This window comes from Diaphorina citri, unplaced genomic scaffold (genome assembly GCF_000475195.1).
Source record: "Diaphorina citri unplaced genomic scaffold, Diaci psyllid genome assembly version 1.1 scaffold549, whole genome shotgun sequence".
In the NCBI taxonomy this organism is placed as follows: domain Eukaryota; kingdom Metazoa; phylum Arthropoda; class Insecta; order Hemiptera; family Psyllidae; genus Diaphorina; species Diaphorina citri.
In genome coordinates, this window is record NW_007377983.1 from 41,633 (window position 1) to 57,656 (window position 16,024).

Genomic DNA, 16,024 nt, shown 5'->3' on the forward strand with positions numbered 1-16,024 from the left:
TTCTTTCAGTTAAAATCCATTCGTAAAAGTCCATTGTCTACCTATAGACGTCCTAGACTGCTATCTTATATTATAAAATCAAGATCCATTCACATTACACATTTCACACACTGATCGCTCTATCTCGAGAACCACAACACCTAGAAAGCTGAAATTTGGTAGGAATATTCCTTTTATGGTCTAGGGAAATAACTATGTAAAAATAGTCTTAACTACCCATAACTATTTTAAGTGATTTGTATGTTTTAAGGGTTTTATTTGAATCACACTCTGTGTTTTTGCTTCTTCACTAGATTTGTGCGAAAATAATAATGAAATTTTCTTATTTCTTGTGGCACCTGATTTCTAAGAGAAAAAAATGATCCATGATTGACACTGAAATTTTGGCACTGTCTTTAATAGATAAAAATTAGGATTGGAAAATAAAATATTGAACGACATTATCTATGTTCACCTGCTTACTTATGATCTAATTTCCAAACATTTAAAGAGTATAAAAAAACGCATTCTGTCATAAAAGAAGGAAGAAAAATGATCTTGTGTGTGCTCTTTAATAATTATTATGCAAGGAAATAAATAATATTGGTAAATTGAAATTGTTCCTTTGTTGTCACTAGATACTGTTATGCGAAACTAATCTTATGCGAATATTTCTCACCAATGTTTTCTAGTTACTGACTATTGTAGCGAATTAGCAATTTATGGAGGCTTTCGTGAAGTTCAATTCCATTTCATTGGCCTTGAAGCCAATATTTGTGTCCGAAAGAATAACGCCTCAAGTACATGGTCTTTTAGAAAACAGTTGGTTTCTGAATAGTCAGTAATTATAAAACATTCTGATCATTTTATTTTCGTCCTCACCGTTTTGATTTCATATATTTTCTTTTGCATTTTATTATTTGTAAAATTAATTTTAATAAACTTTTTAAAAGGAAACAATTTAGCTTGAGAAGTAGGATAGATGTACTTCAATAACGGACACTTTTTCCCCTTTTCATTTGTTTAAAAAATAAAAAAATTGAAAATTGTCATCTTAAATAATCTCAACAATTAATTTTACGGTTACCTTATATTAATTATTTAGAACTAACACATTTTTAATATCCATGGGTAGGTACGTGAAACAGGGGCTATTAATATCCCATTTACCCAATTAAATAGAAACCCCCTGTCCTATATTTAGTCCAATGACCATAAACGCTGTTTAATTTTCTCTCATCTTTTTTCCTTCTCTCCCTCCCACTTTCTCTCATTCTTCTCTCTCTTCCATATTTTCAATTAATAAACTTTAGATGTTTATTGAAAAACAACAAAACTTGGCCTTTTTGTGAGAAAAAGGAAAAAAATGTGAAAGTTCTTGGAAGTTGAACTCAAAAGCTACTCAGGACAAATTTCTCCTGTGTTAACAGCTGGAAAACAAGATAAAACTATTATGCTAAATGATGCCATAAAAAATGAAAGAAATATTATATTTCAATGTAAAATACTCAGTCACAAAACTCATAATACCTTCATTTATAAGTAGGAAAAAACAGTCAAAGCTTAGATTTCTTGTAAATATTAAAATTTATACTTTTTCCTTTTTAAATTTCCTTGTAAAAAATGTAAAATCTAACCTTCATATTATTCTACTTACTTACGTATACTTTACTTACCTATCTAGGTATCTAAAATATTTTAATTTTAAAAAATAAAGTAAAAATATTTTTCTAACCGTTTTATTTCAATCGTGTTTATACACAGGTAAATATAAGATGAAAATTCAACTTTATCTGATGTGCTGGAAAACAACATTTGCAAACGGAATAATTTGATTTGTTATCAGCTAAATTCTCAAGGAAGATGTGGAAAAACGTACTCCTAGCTAGTTACCTTTGAGAAAAGATTAATTATAAGATAGGGACATGTTTTGCGAAAAGAACCCTCCTGTCTTCAATGTCACAATTTATTTATAAATCCTTGAGATAGGTGGCAACCAAGTCAAGATGATGGTCTCTGATTTTAATAAAATTACACATTATTCATTTGTGCTTTTCAGTAGGAAAATTATTTGATAAACTTGTTACATAGCTACTTACGGCTTTGGAATCATGTTTGATTTTCTTTAGAAAACACAGGTACCTATTATGTATATTTTTCCTGGGTCACAAATTTGCATTAATAGACCTTTAAAAGACTAAAATTCAGAGATACACATTATTCATTTGTGCTTTTCAGTAGGAAAATTTATTTTTGATAAACTTGTTACATAGCTACTTACGGCTTTGGAATCATGTTTGATTTTCTTTAGAAAACATAGGTAGGTACCTATTATATTTTTCCTGGGTCGCAAATTTGCATTAATAGACCTTTAAAAGACTAAAATTCAGAGACGACAATTTTATTCCGGTTAATTTTAAGAAATAATATTTTTAATATTGAAAATTTCAAATAGTTTTCAATTCATTGTACATAATATTTTGATGTGGATGGTGTCCTAAACGTGGGTGCACAAGTAATACCTCTTGATAGATGTCACATAAATGTTGTTTTAATTGTAAATATAATTCCGCTAGTTACTGTGTCAAGTCTCTCTAAATATTAGAACTACTTAGTACTAATCGTTGATGTGTTGTTTCTTCGTATAAGCCTGTACATAGGTGTAAATGTATTTATAATAATTTTAATTTTCCTTTGTTTTATTAATATGAATTGCTTTTGAATATTAAAGAGCTATAATTATGATTTGCATTATAATTTAGTAAAAAATATCGTGCATTTCACCATTGAACTAATAGGAGATTTCCACTAACGATTTTAAATGTTTTTGTAACATTCGGAAACACATTTAATTCATTTGTCAATCCAAACTATATCTTTGGAAGAGCTCTATTTTAGCCAATTAAAAATCTCTCATTAGTGAAATTAGGTCATTTTGGTGAAACCCATGATTGGTGTACGCTGTACGAGTATTATCTTTTCTTAGCAGACCGTGACTCACAGAAATACATTCATTTTGAATTGTTTCAATTATAACTACAGATTTAATAATTTGTTCTGACATTAACTTATTTATGAATATGAATTGCTTTTGAATATTAAAGAGCTATAATTATGATTTGCGTTATAATTTACTAAAAAATATCATGCATTTCACCATTGAACCAATAGGAGAGTTCCACTAACGGTTTTAAATGAGTTTAATGTGTTTTTGTAACATTTGGAAACACATTTAATTCATTTATGTCAATCCAAACTACCTATATCTTTGGAAGAGCTCTTTTTTAGCCAATTAAAAATCTCCCATTAGTGAAATTAGGTCATTTTGGTGAAACCCATGATTGGTGTACGAGTATTATCTTTTTTTAGCAGACCGTGACTCACAGAAATACATTCATTTTGAATTGTTTCAATTATAACTACAGATTTAATAATTTGTTCTGACATTAACTTTAAATACAAGTAAATTATTGAACATACTGTGAGTCTAAATCTAAACTATGACCTGCTTGGGGCTTAAACTCTCTCCTTTTTTTTCTGCAGACCTAACTATGATTTTTATTTGCTAATTTGATTTTTTTATTTTAGTTTTCTGTGATAATTATGTTTATGTTTTTTATTATTTTGTACGAAAATATTATTTTCCTCTAAAATAACTAGGTATGTAAAAATAGTCTTAACTACCCGTAACTATTTTAAGTGATTTGTATATTTTAAGGGTTTTATTAATTTGATTCACACTCTGTTTTTTTTGCTTCTTCACTAGATTTGTGCAAAAATAATAATGAAATTTTAATTCTTGTGACACCTGATTTCTAAGAGAAAAAATGATCCATGATTGACACTGAAATTTTGGCACTGTCTTTAATAGATAAAAATCTGGTGTGAACATCACACGACTTTCCTTATCCTATTGAATGGTGCTCATTTGGGTGTTCTGTTGTAACATTTACAATATCTGAGGAAGCAGAGACTGTGGGAGAGAAATGTTCCGCTCTCGACCAACATTTTGAGTTGGTTTCGTTTATGTTTTTACTTTCTATTATTAGTTTTTAGTTTGATAACTATGCAGCTAAAAGGGAGCGCGCAGGGCGACCTTATTTTTATTATTTTCTACAAGTTCGGCCATGCCTTTTCTACAAGTTCGGCCATGCCTTGGGATACAAAGCAGCAATGAGCAATTGCTTAGTGGGTAACGGTTAAACCAAAGAATACCAAATTGTACTTTCAATGACCTTGAACAACTTGCCCTCCGTATATGGGCCACTTCGTTAGCGAACGAAAAAGTTGAACAAAAGTGCCTTTGTTAACAAAACATTTATCCGGGGGTCTTTATCCCCCCCCCCTAACTCCCCCTGACAAAAAGTAATAGAAAGTAAAAAATGTAATAATGTGAAACAAAAATAAAGTTGGAGTTAATAATTTTCGGATTTTAAAATTTCTCTCGTTGGTAAAAAGTTTTGTCGGTAGTGTGTGTGCAGGATATTGAAGGGATTTGTGATATCCTGAGATTATCCTTGAAGTTTGAAGTCTTCATTTTGACGGGACTAACGAGGAAGGAGGGGAGAAGGAGGAGGATTAGGAGGAGAGGAAGTGAAGAAGGGGAAGGAAAAATGGAGGTAGAGAAATTATATGTCATGAATCTTACCTCTGTACCTACGTTTTTACTTTTTCCCTGTAAGGTGGTCCACACTGGTATGAAACTCGTTGATCGCACTCGTTAATCGTTGTTCAACATTTTATCCACCTGATTCCATCTTTTCGTTGAAAAAAGTCTGATTTTCCTTTCGGAAACTACCTACCAACATACGACTTTCTTTCTTCTGAAGCTCATTACCCTTCTTTTGGCGTGGTAACGCCTGTACTAAACCATTGGATATCCGCCATTTTGAAGAGAGTAGATTCGCATTAGGTCGCAGGTTCAATTCCTGCCCGGGGCGGATTTTATCCTGAACGAAAAATGTCCGTTCTCGGAACGGCTGGATTTCTCCTATTCTGTCGTTCTCTCTTCGTTTTCGGGACGATAAGACCTAAGCAGTTACAATTCCCTCTATCAAACCTCTTCAAAAAGAAATAGAAAGTAAAAAGTAACGTGTGGACTCACCTTCAGTTTCAGGATTCAGTCAGCTCTGGCCCGGATACTTTCTGATATCTTCGTTCTGATTTGCTGACGCGGTTGTTTACTCGAGTAACATTGTTATGGAGGTTGTTATTAATCTTTGACACCTTATTGGCCTTATCGGCAGAAACAGTACTACCTATACGTAACTATGTGGGTGGTAAGGAATTGAGGTACAAATCATCTGGAGGAAGCATAAACTAAGTAAGTAAAGAACAGCACACTACTCTACCTATTTTATGACTTGAATAAACTTTTGGAGGAATTCCTTATTCTCTTTTTAATGATCGTTTCCGCTCAACAGGGGAAATCTTACGACCATAAAGTGTAGAGGGGCTGATATTCTTTCTGTTCGTCTTGGCTCGATCATTTTCTTCTTCCTTTTTCAATGGCTAAGTTCATAACACAGAATAAGTTAAGTTCACAAGCCTGGCCTTTTCATTGGGCTTTTAACCAGATCATGCTGTGAGTGCCGAAATACGTGAAATTCTTCCGTCTTGATAAAAACCACGTACAACGTTGGTTAACTTCGGTGATCCGTCTAGGATAGATTCCCTAAAAGTTATACCTATTGTATTCTGAATTAATTCTGTCTGAACCTATCAATTCCTGATCCTGGGCCCTGACAAATCTCGTGCGCCTTTCTCGGATTTTTCCTTGTTTCCTTTCGAAAATGAAATCGGCACCGTTTTCTTCGTCCTCTTTCGCCTCCTCCTCTACCTGTTCTTTCCTCTCTCCTTCTTCTCCATTTTTACTCCTTCTCGTCTTCCTTCCCCTCGTTCACATCTTCTTCTTCTCCTCCTCCTCCTCTTCCGTTTCTCTGTCAGATAATATGACGGATCAAATGTCAGTCGGCCGTTTTCACTTGAACGCACTTCTACAATACTGATTCCGTTCAGATTAGAGGATGCTGACGAGCAGTATCCAATGCCCCCGATGAGCCTTTTTTATTGGGGGATAAAATTTCTCCAAGAAAATGATTGTGAACTATTTGAACTTTTCCCCACTTTCCTAGGTTATAACCACCAGAAAGTTAATTATCTGTCTTTTTTACATGCCTCCTAACCGCATTGCATGTACCCTACCTTACCGACGCTCTCTCTCTTTCTATCTCTCTCTCTCTCTCTCTAACAACCCTACTGAAAGTTTCTGAACCCTACCAAATTTTCCCATACCTGAAAATCGATAAGGGAAAATCAAGTCTACTTACATACCTAACCTACACTTAATCGGATTCAACTTTTCTCTCCCTCCCTCCCTCTCTCTCTCTCTCTCTCTCTCTCTCTCTGTCAGGTTACAATCTAATGATTGGGGTAACAGCAATTGGGATCTCCTTCTCCATTTTTCATGATCTTGCGCCCTTCCCTTCATCTCAACATAGCTTCAATTTACGACGCGGGAAACTTTGAAATCGGAGGAATTTGAAAACCATGCTGACTGCCCCTCTCTGCTGATCTGAGAACAATAGAGCGTGCGGACTCAACTAGTCCGGATTTCCATTCAGCCTTTTGTCTTGTGTCAATAGAGAAACCCCGGCGGATCCCTGACTCTTTTTTTCCTCCTTCTATTTTTATTCCGTCTCTTTTATTTTTCTTACTTTTCCCTCTTCTTTTATTTCGAATAGGAATCCTCTCTCTTTTTGAATTAGGGTCTAGTTAGCTCAGAAGCAATGCCTTGTAATAGCTTAGTTCGCGCGTTCGATTCCCGCACGGGACGGATTTTTTCCTAAACAGATAAGATTCGTTCTCGGAACGTCGAATATCCTCTCCTCCAGGAGGATTCCTCCTTATTTTTACCTGGTCCTCGGGACTTTAAGACTTCCTTTGTTATACGTAAGTTCTCTACAATAATCAAACCTCTTCAAAGAAGAAGGAGGAGGAGGAAAATAAGAAGAAAAAGAAGAAGAAGAAGACAGAGGAAAAAAACATACTTTCCTATTTATTTTCACAAACAGATAAACCTTAACATTATGCTTTAAAATATGTACAAGTATCTATGTACTTACTTATATCCATACTACTCGCGTTTAGAAAGCTTGAAATATCTCTAATGTATTGGAAAGCCGACAGCAGTATTCTTCCAAACATTACTCTTAACTTAAACATCTTCAGTTTCAGCTTTCTTCCTGCAGGATTAGGGAAATGGTGAAGGTCGTTGTTGAAAGAACGAAGTGAATTCCAAGTTTTAGCTTGAATATTGCACCAGAACCTTGCACTCTGGAGGACCTGCAGACAGCAAAATGCCAAAGAAATGCTCGTTGCCACTTACTGGAGACATGAGATCTGATAATATGGTGGTGATCCGCACGCGGGAAGTAAAGTAAGTATGTAGGTAGCTTGAATATTTATTCGTCATAAGTACCTATAGTTCATCCAGATCAATGTGACAGCAATGAGTCATCAACCCAAAATGAAGGAACCAATCAGATTGCAGGAAATCCTTACATTGTTGCAAATGAGGTAAAGGTCTATTTTTGATAAACTCTCTCTTTTAAAATGCAGAGGTAGCTCTAAGTTCAGAGGTTGGATTCCAGAACAGGTAAGGTGGATATCGCCTTACCTGACTTTGTTTCACTGTCGGAGGAAACACTGTGCAACATACCTTCCCCTTTTAAAGATTCTCTACCATTGCACATGTGACATGTTTGGCAACAATGCCCATTATTTTGCTGTCACATTGATCTGGACACACTATAAACAGGTAGGCTGATGGATTGAAAGGAACAGAAAGGAAAAGGAGTTTCTTCAATATTACACTGGGCCAAATGAAATTCCGACCACCTTGAAAATTTAATTTTTGGTAATTTGACAATAATGAAAACAATGATGACAATTTCAATTAATTACCTAGCTGAGGGTCCAAACCAAACTTTAGTGCAAGTAAAATACATATTCTATCCAATAACCAACTAGCATGTACGTACATTACATCTAGAACAAAATTTCTAGGTGGTCGGAATTTCATTTGGCTCAGTATATTTTTTCAGTCTGTCTGTCTGTCTGTTCTTGCGCCAACTTTCTAACGGTTTGTTCTAACAGTTTGGAAAGAAACTTGGAGAAAACGTTTAACACATATAAAGAAAAATACTAACTTTATAGGTTTAGGTCCATTTGGGCTATCAGTCGGGATGTTGGGGTGTCTTAGGAACCGGTTTTATAAATGATTTGCGCCAAAACTCCCAAACGAAGTTCGATACTGATGAAGTTCGGCAATAATGCTGTTTTGGTAATATTCGGCAAACACAAATTGCATAAGACTTAAACACCGAAGAAGGCCCGAGGAAGACATTGGTTAAAAAGCTGTTAATCAAATGAGTGAGAAAGAAATGAGAAGGTTTTCCGAAAGAAAATGTAATGGCAGTGGCGAGGTTTTTGTTTGATTTTTGGGGAAAAAATTACAAAGGCTGATACTATTGACTGGTACGGTAAATATGAATAGAAGGTAAAACAAAATAAAAATAAAAAAAAAAGTAAAAATTCAACCTATTACATTTGTGTGATCCCAAGGGTTATGGACAGCTGAAGGCTGACCACCTCAAAGGAAGGAACGGCAAGAAGGACAATTGCTGGTGTCTTACCTTTATGAACCTTGGGTTTGTTTCGGAGATACGATGTAGAACACTTACGGCACTCAGGATTTCGGCAGAAAAACCGGTTGAAAATTGTAATGGCAATGGATCGCGGCGTGATGTTGCGACCGCGAGGCAAATCGGCACAGGAGGCAGGTTAGGTCGAAAAAAAAGATGATGACCGTAACGATTATTTTGTAGGTATCGAGTGCACAGAGAAAAATAGTTCGCGCGCAAACGACACCAGCATGGTAGGAAAAAAAATTATCATGGTATTAGGAAAATATGAAGGGGCCCATACAACATTATTTCCCTACCTTTAGAATATAGGATAAGGACAGTAAAAATTACTTTCAATTTATTATTATTATTAATAGGTATTAGGTACTTTATTATAGGTACGTATAGGTATACCGAACCCTCCCTCCTCATTCTCCATCCCTCTCTCTCTCTCTCTCTCTCTACTTCTTTGTCATTCTTTCTTTTTTGCTTCTTTCCAGTTTTTGGTTCCAGTTCTTTTTTCTTTCATTATAAATGTATTTTCCCGTTTATCACTCCGTCACTGATTGTTCGCACTATTTTGTGTTCTATTTCTTGTTACTCCATCGCCATTTTGTTTCTTATCTGTCACTTCCGCTCAATCTGTTCTCCGTCTGTCATTTGTACAGTGGTGTGTGTACGGGAGTCGTGGGGGGTAACTTTTGGGTTCTGGACACGAAAATACAATATACTTTTGGGGTTCATGTGAATTCCTACTTAGTCTAGTATAAAGGTGTGTTTCGGGAACGGATTCCGAATCTTGAATTTCCTGTAGTTTAGTACAGGCGCTATCAAGCCAAAAGAGGAGAAACGAGCTTGAGAAAAAGGCAAATTCCGAAAGGAAAATTCAACCTGATCACTTTTTTTCTGGCCTGAAGGAGGGAGCTCTTTTACCCAACCACTGATCTGTTCTTTCACTATGTGAGCCTTTAAAACATTTTGGGAGGGGAATATTTTATTTTTATTTTATTATTCTTTCATTATTATTTTCTTTTAATAAATCAAATCTTCCATCCTTCATGCTCTTTACCACGCTTCTGAAAGAATGTCATTTTCATTATTTTTATTAAATTTATACCTAATATCATTTTTGTTCTCAATATGGAATCTTTTTCTCGTTTTAGAGATTCTGTTTCCACTTGAATAGTTTAATTTTTCTGTAAATTATTAGGTATATTGATTATAATTTGAAGGTTTTTATTTGTTTAGGCTTTACAGTTTGCTTCTCTGCAAAAGTTCCAAGAGGTGTTATTTAAAAGGAATAATATTTATCGTATGAACGTTTTATTTTTTCAAAGGATAATATACATAGAATACAGAACAAAGGAACATTTAACAAAAACAGGAATAATATCAGAATCTAATAATAAATAATTAATATTTTTTATTATTTCATCCTCCCTATAAACCATGTGACTCTTATACAAACTCTCATATATTGTTTCCTTTTTTGATCTTTGATACCTTTCTCGTTGTTCTTTCTTTCAGTTTCAGAATTTGATTCCTTCTGGCTTGCAACAGTTCTCTGAGACGTTGCTCATCCAATTCCGGCGGCTTGTCATTTTCATTTTCACTCGAACTGGGAGAACTTTTCACTATGATTTGTTTCCTTGTCGTCAGATTGCTCTTAACGCGAGGTTTTGTTTTGTGTTGAGTGAAACTATAGTAATCTGCTGAATGAACAAAGAATGCTTCCAATTAGTTCAAAAATGGTAAATGTTCAAGAACCTTTAGTTACGTACCTACATAGATCCTTAATGGTACTCAACTTGAAAAGTTCTGTTTTTGTTTGCTTAGTGTGTAGGCATAATGGTTTATTTTAATCATAATTTAATAGTTCCTAGTGTCTAGATATTTTACTTACTCGTGCTACTTGAAGAACTTCTTCGTTTAAAAGTTGCTTCAAAGCATCCCTCTACACATGTTCGCACTTTGTTGATACATTTTGTGTTGTCAGTACTGTTCAAAATGTCATGTTGTCCGTTTGAGATATTTTTGTTGAATATTGTTTCAACCGTGTGTTTGTCTTCTTCACTAACATCGTTGTCTTTGTGAGATTTCAATTCCTCTTTACTGAACAGAAAATTCGAAGATATGTCTTCAAAGCATCCCTCTACACTTGTTCGCACTTTTTTGATACATTCTGTGCGGTCAGTGCTGTTCAAAATATCATGTTGTCCGTTTGAGATATTTTTGTTGAATATTGTTTCAACCGTGTGTTTGGATTCTTCACTAACATCGTTGTCTTTGTGAGATTTCAATTCGTCTTTACTGAACGGAAAATTCGAAGATATGTCTGTTAATACTTTTTCACAAAATTCTGACTTTTGAACTTGATCTTCAGAATTGATTTCCACACTACTGTGTTCTTTTCTGTAAATTGGGACAGTTTTTGAAATTGTTTCTGGTAGAAACTCATTTTTAGGTGTCGGGATGGTAAATTTATTTTGCGACATTTTGTTATGGCATACATTTTTCGACATTTCGTCAGTACATTCATTTTTAGAAGTTTTTATGTCATCTCCGTGTTTTAATTTTTGATGTGCTATTTGCTTGATTCGCTCACTTTTCTCAAGTTGTTTTTTCTTATTCAATGATTGTGTCCTTTTTTTTGAATAGTTCTTCAGTTTTTCCTCGACTTCTTGTTTACGACTTTTCATAATGTTTTCATATTCTTCATAGTTCGATTTTTTGGACACTGTTGATGGCGCTTCTCTCTTTTTGTGTTTGTTTCTATTATTCTTTAGATTATTACCTTTCTTAATATGGATTGCACGAGTCTTGCGTTTTTTAACTATTTCATTCAGTACAGAACTGTCGGAATCAGACTTCAAGAGATTGTGTTGAAATTGTTTTAGTGCTTTATTGTAGTCCATACTGTCTGTTTGAGGCATCGATGTTTGCTTGCTTATTGAATAATTTTCGTCATATTCCTTCGACAAATTTTCCTCCAATTCTTCTCTTGATAATTTAGTGATACCGTCAATCTTCCATTGTTGTTCATTATTTATATCACCTCTTTCTATGGTGAATTCAGATATATCTTTTATAGGATTTTCATGATCAGAGGCGTGCATCATGTCTTCATTACTTGGATAATTATTTATTATATCTTTTATAATCCGTGATGCATGTTCTTGGACTACTTGGTCAAAATATCTAAGGAATTTTTCATCATGTATGTTAATTTTGGTGTTCCTTCTTCCAATTTCTTTTAGAAAACCAAGTTTTATGAATTTGAAATTTTCAGGACAGAAATCTTCTGGACTTGTGTCTCCTATTGGGCTTTGTACTGCTGTCAATTGTGCCAAATCTAGATTATCACCTGTGAACATCTCAATGATTGATCTTTTATTTTCATCATCTGTTTTCATAAAATTGCTGTTTTCACTTGTGTTGTTTTCAGTTTTCATGTCTGATAATGTTGTGTTTACAGGAAAAGATTCATATTCTTTTTTTACCTTAGTTGTACTACTTTTCTTACTTTTTGTAGTTCGCAAGAACTCATCAAATACTTTCTTGCTTGGAGGTAATATACTGAAAATTTTTGATATCAATTTGAAATTCATATTGGTTCTGTTCCAATAAGCTTCTAAGCAAATGTCTTTTCTTTCACTATCTATAAATGGAAATGAACTTTTAGTATCTGCCATTGTTTTCACTAGGTGTGCTTGAGGTTGCTTTGACTGGGAAATTGGAAAATTATTTTCACAGCATGCTTTAACGGTAATTGATTCTTCAGTAGAATTTTCTTTTGAAATATTGACAGACTCATTTTTTATAGTATGAGATGAGCTTTCTTTTCTTTCATGTTCTAACCTTTTAACCAAATGTTTATAATGAGTGAATTTAGACATTATAGCGCTACGCTTTGTCTCCGTTTGTTTATTTGTGTATTTTGAGTTTTTGTTTCGTTCTTTCTTTATATTATTAAAATGTTCATCCCTGTATTCATTACAATTGTGATTCAAGCGAGCGAAACGTTGCAGTTCGATGTTAGTTTTCTCTATTTCATATTCATTCATGAAACAATCCTCAAAGAACGATATAATAGGTTTTTGTTTTCCTTTTTTCAACTTTGATTTTTTAGATTCTTTCACTGTGTCATTTTTGGTATCTTTTGTTTTAATGAAATTTTGAAAATCTCTCTCATCACTATTTGAAACTTTCCGAATTATTCCTGCTGCAAATCCATATTGTTCAAAATTTTCTTTAATGTCACTTAAATTATGCGTTCTCATGTCGGCAAGATTTTTTCTTTGGACAAAATCATTCTGTGATTTAGATTTCAAATACTCCAAGTCATAATCATTGCTCTCTTGAACAGAAATATTCTTATCTACCTTATTCTTAAGGATACTACTGTCTGATATACTGTTCACTATATCTAGTAGGAAATTTTCCATTTTACGACTCTTTAACTTATTGCTTATGATTAGATTTCCACCAAAATCTGGAAAATAAAATTCACCGTCATCTTCTACATTAGGTATTAGGTATGTAATAATATACTTTGTCTCTCCTAGGTATCTTCAGTAGTTGGTTTATCATTATGTTTAGAGGTTAATAGAAAAGAAAAGCGTCTAGCTTTCTTTGTAGTCCAATTCACAAAAAAAAAATAATAATAATAAAAAATAAAATACAATAACTGGAACTCTAGAATATTTTTTCTGACAAAAATTACCTCGAAAACTTGTTTCAACATTGTTCTTCTTTGTTTGTTTACTCGCTTCACTCTTGTTTCTTTTTCTCATTCGACAATGATCGAGCTGAAGGTTTGTTTTCGAATTCGGAAAAGGCCAACTTATTGAAGAATCTGATTTGACCATGCTTCCCTTACTTTTAATGTCACCAAGGGCCGAAGACGTACAAAACTTTACCATTCAGAGTTATAACTTTGGTTACCTCGATGTCCTTATGAAAATATGTCACCATACTAAGTGGATATTTCAATTAATTAAATGCTTACTTTCTTGTTTTTGTCGCTGTTGTAGAAACCATTGGAATTTTGTGTTTATGGCGTAAGTATAAACTTGATTGTTATTTTGAAAAACCCCTAATAGACGATGTAAAAAATGGGGTTTTTTTATGGGTGGCTAAAAACAGAACACAATTTCTTTTAGCTAGGTATAATAGGTAATATTATATTTCAATTCATTTATTTATTTATTGTTTTCAATAGTTACTGTTACCCGGTTGATTATTTGAAAGTAGTCTTGTTAGTTCAGCTATAGTATTTGCATCTAACATGACCGTGGTTTCTTCTTTCTGATCACATCTCATTTTTCCTTCCTTACTATTACCTCTGCTCCTATTCTGACTATCCCTATTTTCGTATTGTTGACTGCTCCCGCTCTGAGATTTTTTACAAGCGTCTTTCAGATAGGCTGCTCCAGCAGTAGTATTGCAAGGGCAGCACGTTGCCGCACCACAAGGTAGACCTTTCTCAGTGATAACCAGTTCTTTTTTCAAGATTCGGGAAAGTTTCGCGAATTCCTCTTCAAACTTTTTCTTTGAAATTTCAGCATTGTCTGATTTCTTGCTCGATTTATGGCATTCAGGTGGAGAGTGACCCCTTGCACCTTGCTGAGTATTCTTGTTTGTACCTGAGTGAGTGTTTCTGTTTCTGTTCTTACCTCGTGACGCATTGTTATCGCTCATGCCTTGTTGGTTGTTGTACTGACTTTCAGTTAAATCGATATGCAGCTCAAGGGTTTTAAGCTTGGAGCCCCCTGTGGGTCCACCACTTCCTTGAGTTGCTGGTCTTTGGGAGAGTGGAGGTCCATTTTGATTCGGTCCTGCTGCTCTAGTGTCAGTTGGTCTTGCGGTGAACGTGTCTTCTTCTTTCCATTCTAGAGGAAGACCTGTTAGTTTTATGACTCGCACGTTTCCATTATCCTCCATTCTCACATCTGGTTGAGCATTGGATCCATAACCTGATTGAGACTCACAATATGGAGATGTCCCTGCATTCCGATGAGAGGACATGCTTCTGGGAGCTCGCCTTTCGGAATCTCTTTGTGAAGATTCGCCGACAAACGAGACCGACTTCCTAGTTAGTGGGAGGGATCTTTGCTCGTCAGAGCTACAGGAACATGAGCTGTCGTCAGAGCTGGATGAACACTGACTATCTTGATCAGCAAAATTAGAATTACCTTTACCATTATTTATATTCATATTAGAACCTTTGTCACAGCTAATAGTAAGAACACACGCGGCGGAGGCTTGTTTTCGCACTTCTGAATTTCTTCTCGATTTTGAAGACATCTTTGAAGATTTCTGTAGATGTGTCTGTCTTATGTAGATTGTGCTGAAGCTTTGGAAATGTGTGAAGGCAATTTATAATACGTACCTATGTATTATGAAACTTAACAAGGTTTAGAATTTCGTTCAGATTTTATTATTGATGTGTTGTGTTTACAGGTGATGTGGGTATTTGAAAATAAGAATTACTCAAACAGCTAACAATTTAAAATTGACCAGTATGTTATTATCTATTATTTTTACTATTGGTCAGTGAAGTAGAGTACTTTGGAGAAATATTCGTTATGAATACGGTCCTTCATCTTGTGATCTATAGATACCTACATAGTTTTAATAACGGTTTCTTTGAGATTTTTATTAAAACTTTCGACTTTGTTTTTAATAGGCCAAAGTTACGATTAATTTTACCCCACCCTACGACCTACATAAATATTTTTAAAAACTCATTTATTTTACATTATGAAAACTCATCAACGTCCTCTTCTGTGTCACTTACCTAACTCCAGATGTTTCAGTGCTTCTAACAGTTTTATGTTGAAAGTTGATTTGATTGTTATACTAGAAATGTCACGTGTACGGGTATCCATAAACTGAATTTCAACATCGGGAAGGATGGAGTTGCTCCACATTGTTGTATATCCAAAAATTGCCATTGTCAGTTGTCTCATCTATTCTATGATAGAATTTCTATGCTATACTGATGAGTCCATTTAAAAACATGTTGGCCTCCTTTCTCAGACTGCTATGAACTGTTTTCTTGAAAGGAGATCTAAAGACTTCTGTTGTTTTCCTGATTTCTGGGCAATTTTCATGACTTCATCATTCTGCATTAGCACAGATTCACAGAAGAACAAAATTCATCTCAAATAAGTGAAAAAGTTCAAAACTTCTGAAATCTTGATAATTCTCAAAGTTCTTCCGTTTGAAAACACCGGCAGTTTCTTCATCAAACAATATCACCACAATACTGAAGAGGATAAACAGGTATTTCCTATTCGCCTTCAAGTTTTCTTAATTGATGGCAGAAAAGGTTAAGAAAGGAAAAAGTTTTCGCC

At 34.3% G+C, this 16,024-nt stretch overlaps 1 protein-coding gene across 3 annotated transcripts; it reads right to left on the reverse strand.

The window, feature by feature from the left end:
- Positions 1–10,058: 10,058 nt before the first annotated feature.
- On the reverse strand, positions 10,059–15,219 carry LOC103509977. 3 transcript variants are annotated; one of them, XM_008474611.2, is made up of 3 exons: positions 13,390–15,219; positions 10,570–13,158; positions 10,059–10,375 (listed from the first exon to the last, which is right to left on the reverse strand). In XM_008474611.2, the coding sequence occupies exons 1-3, from the start codon at positions 13,586–13,588 to the stop codon at positions 10,137–10,139; spliced, it is 3,027 nt and encodes a 1,008-aa protein (XP_008472833.1). In that variant the 5' UTR covers positions 13,589–15,219; the 3' UTR covers positions 10,059–10,136. The 3 variants fall into 3 exon arrangements, with proteins under 3 accessions (XP_008472833.1, XP_026679962.1, XP_008472832.2); XM_026824161.1 differs by having other exon boundaries at positions 10,059–10,378; positions 13,390–15,218; XM_008474610.2 differs by having other exon boundaries at positions 10,065–10,378; positions 13,390–15,204.
- Positions 15,220–16,024: the final 805 nt, after the last annotated feature.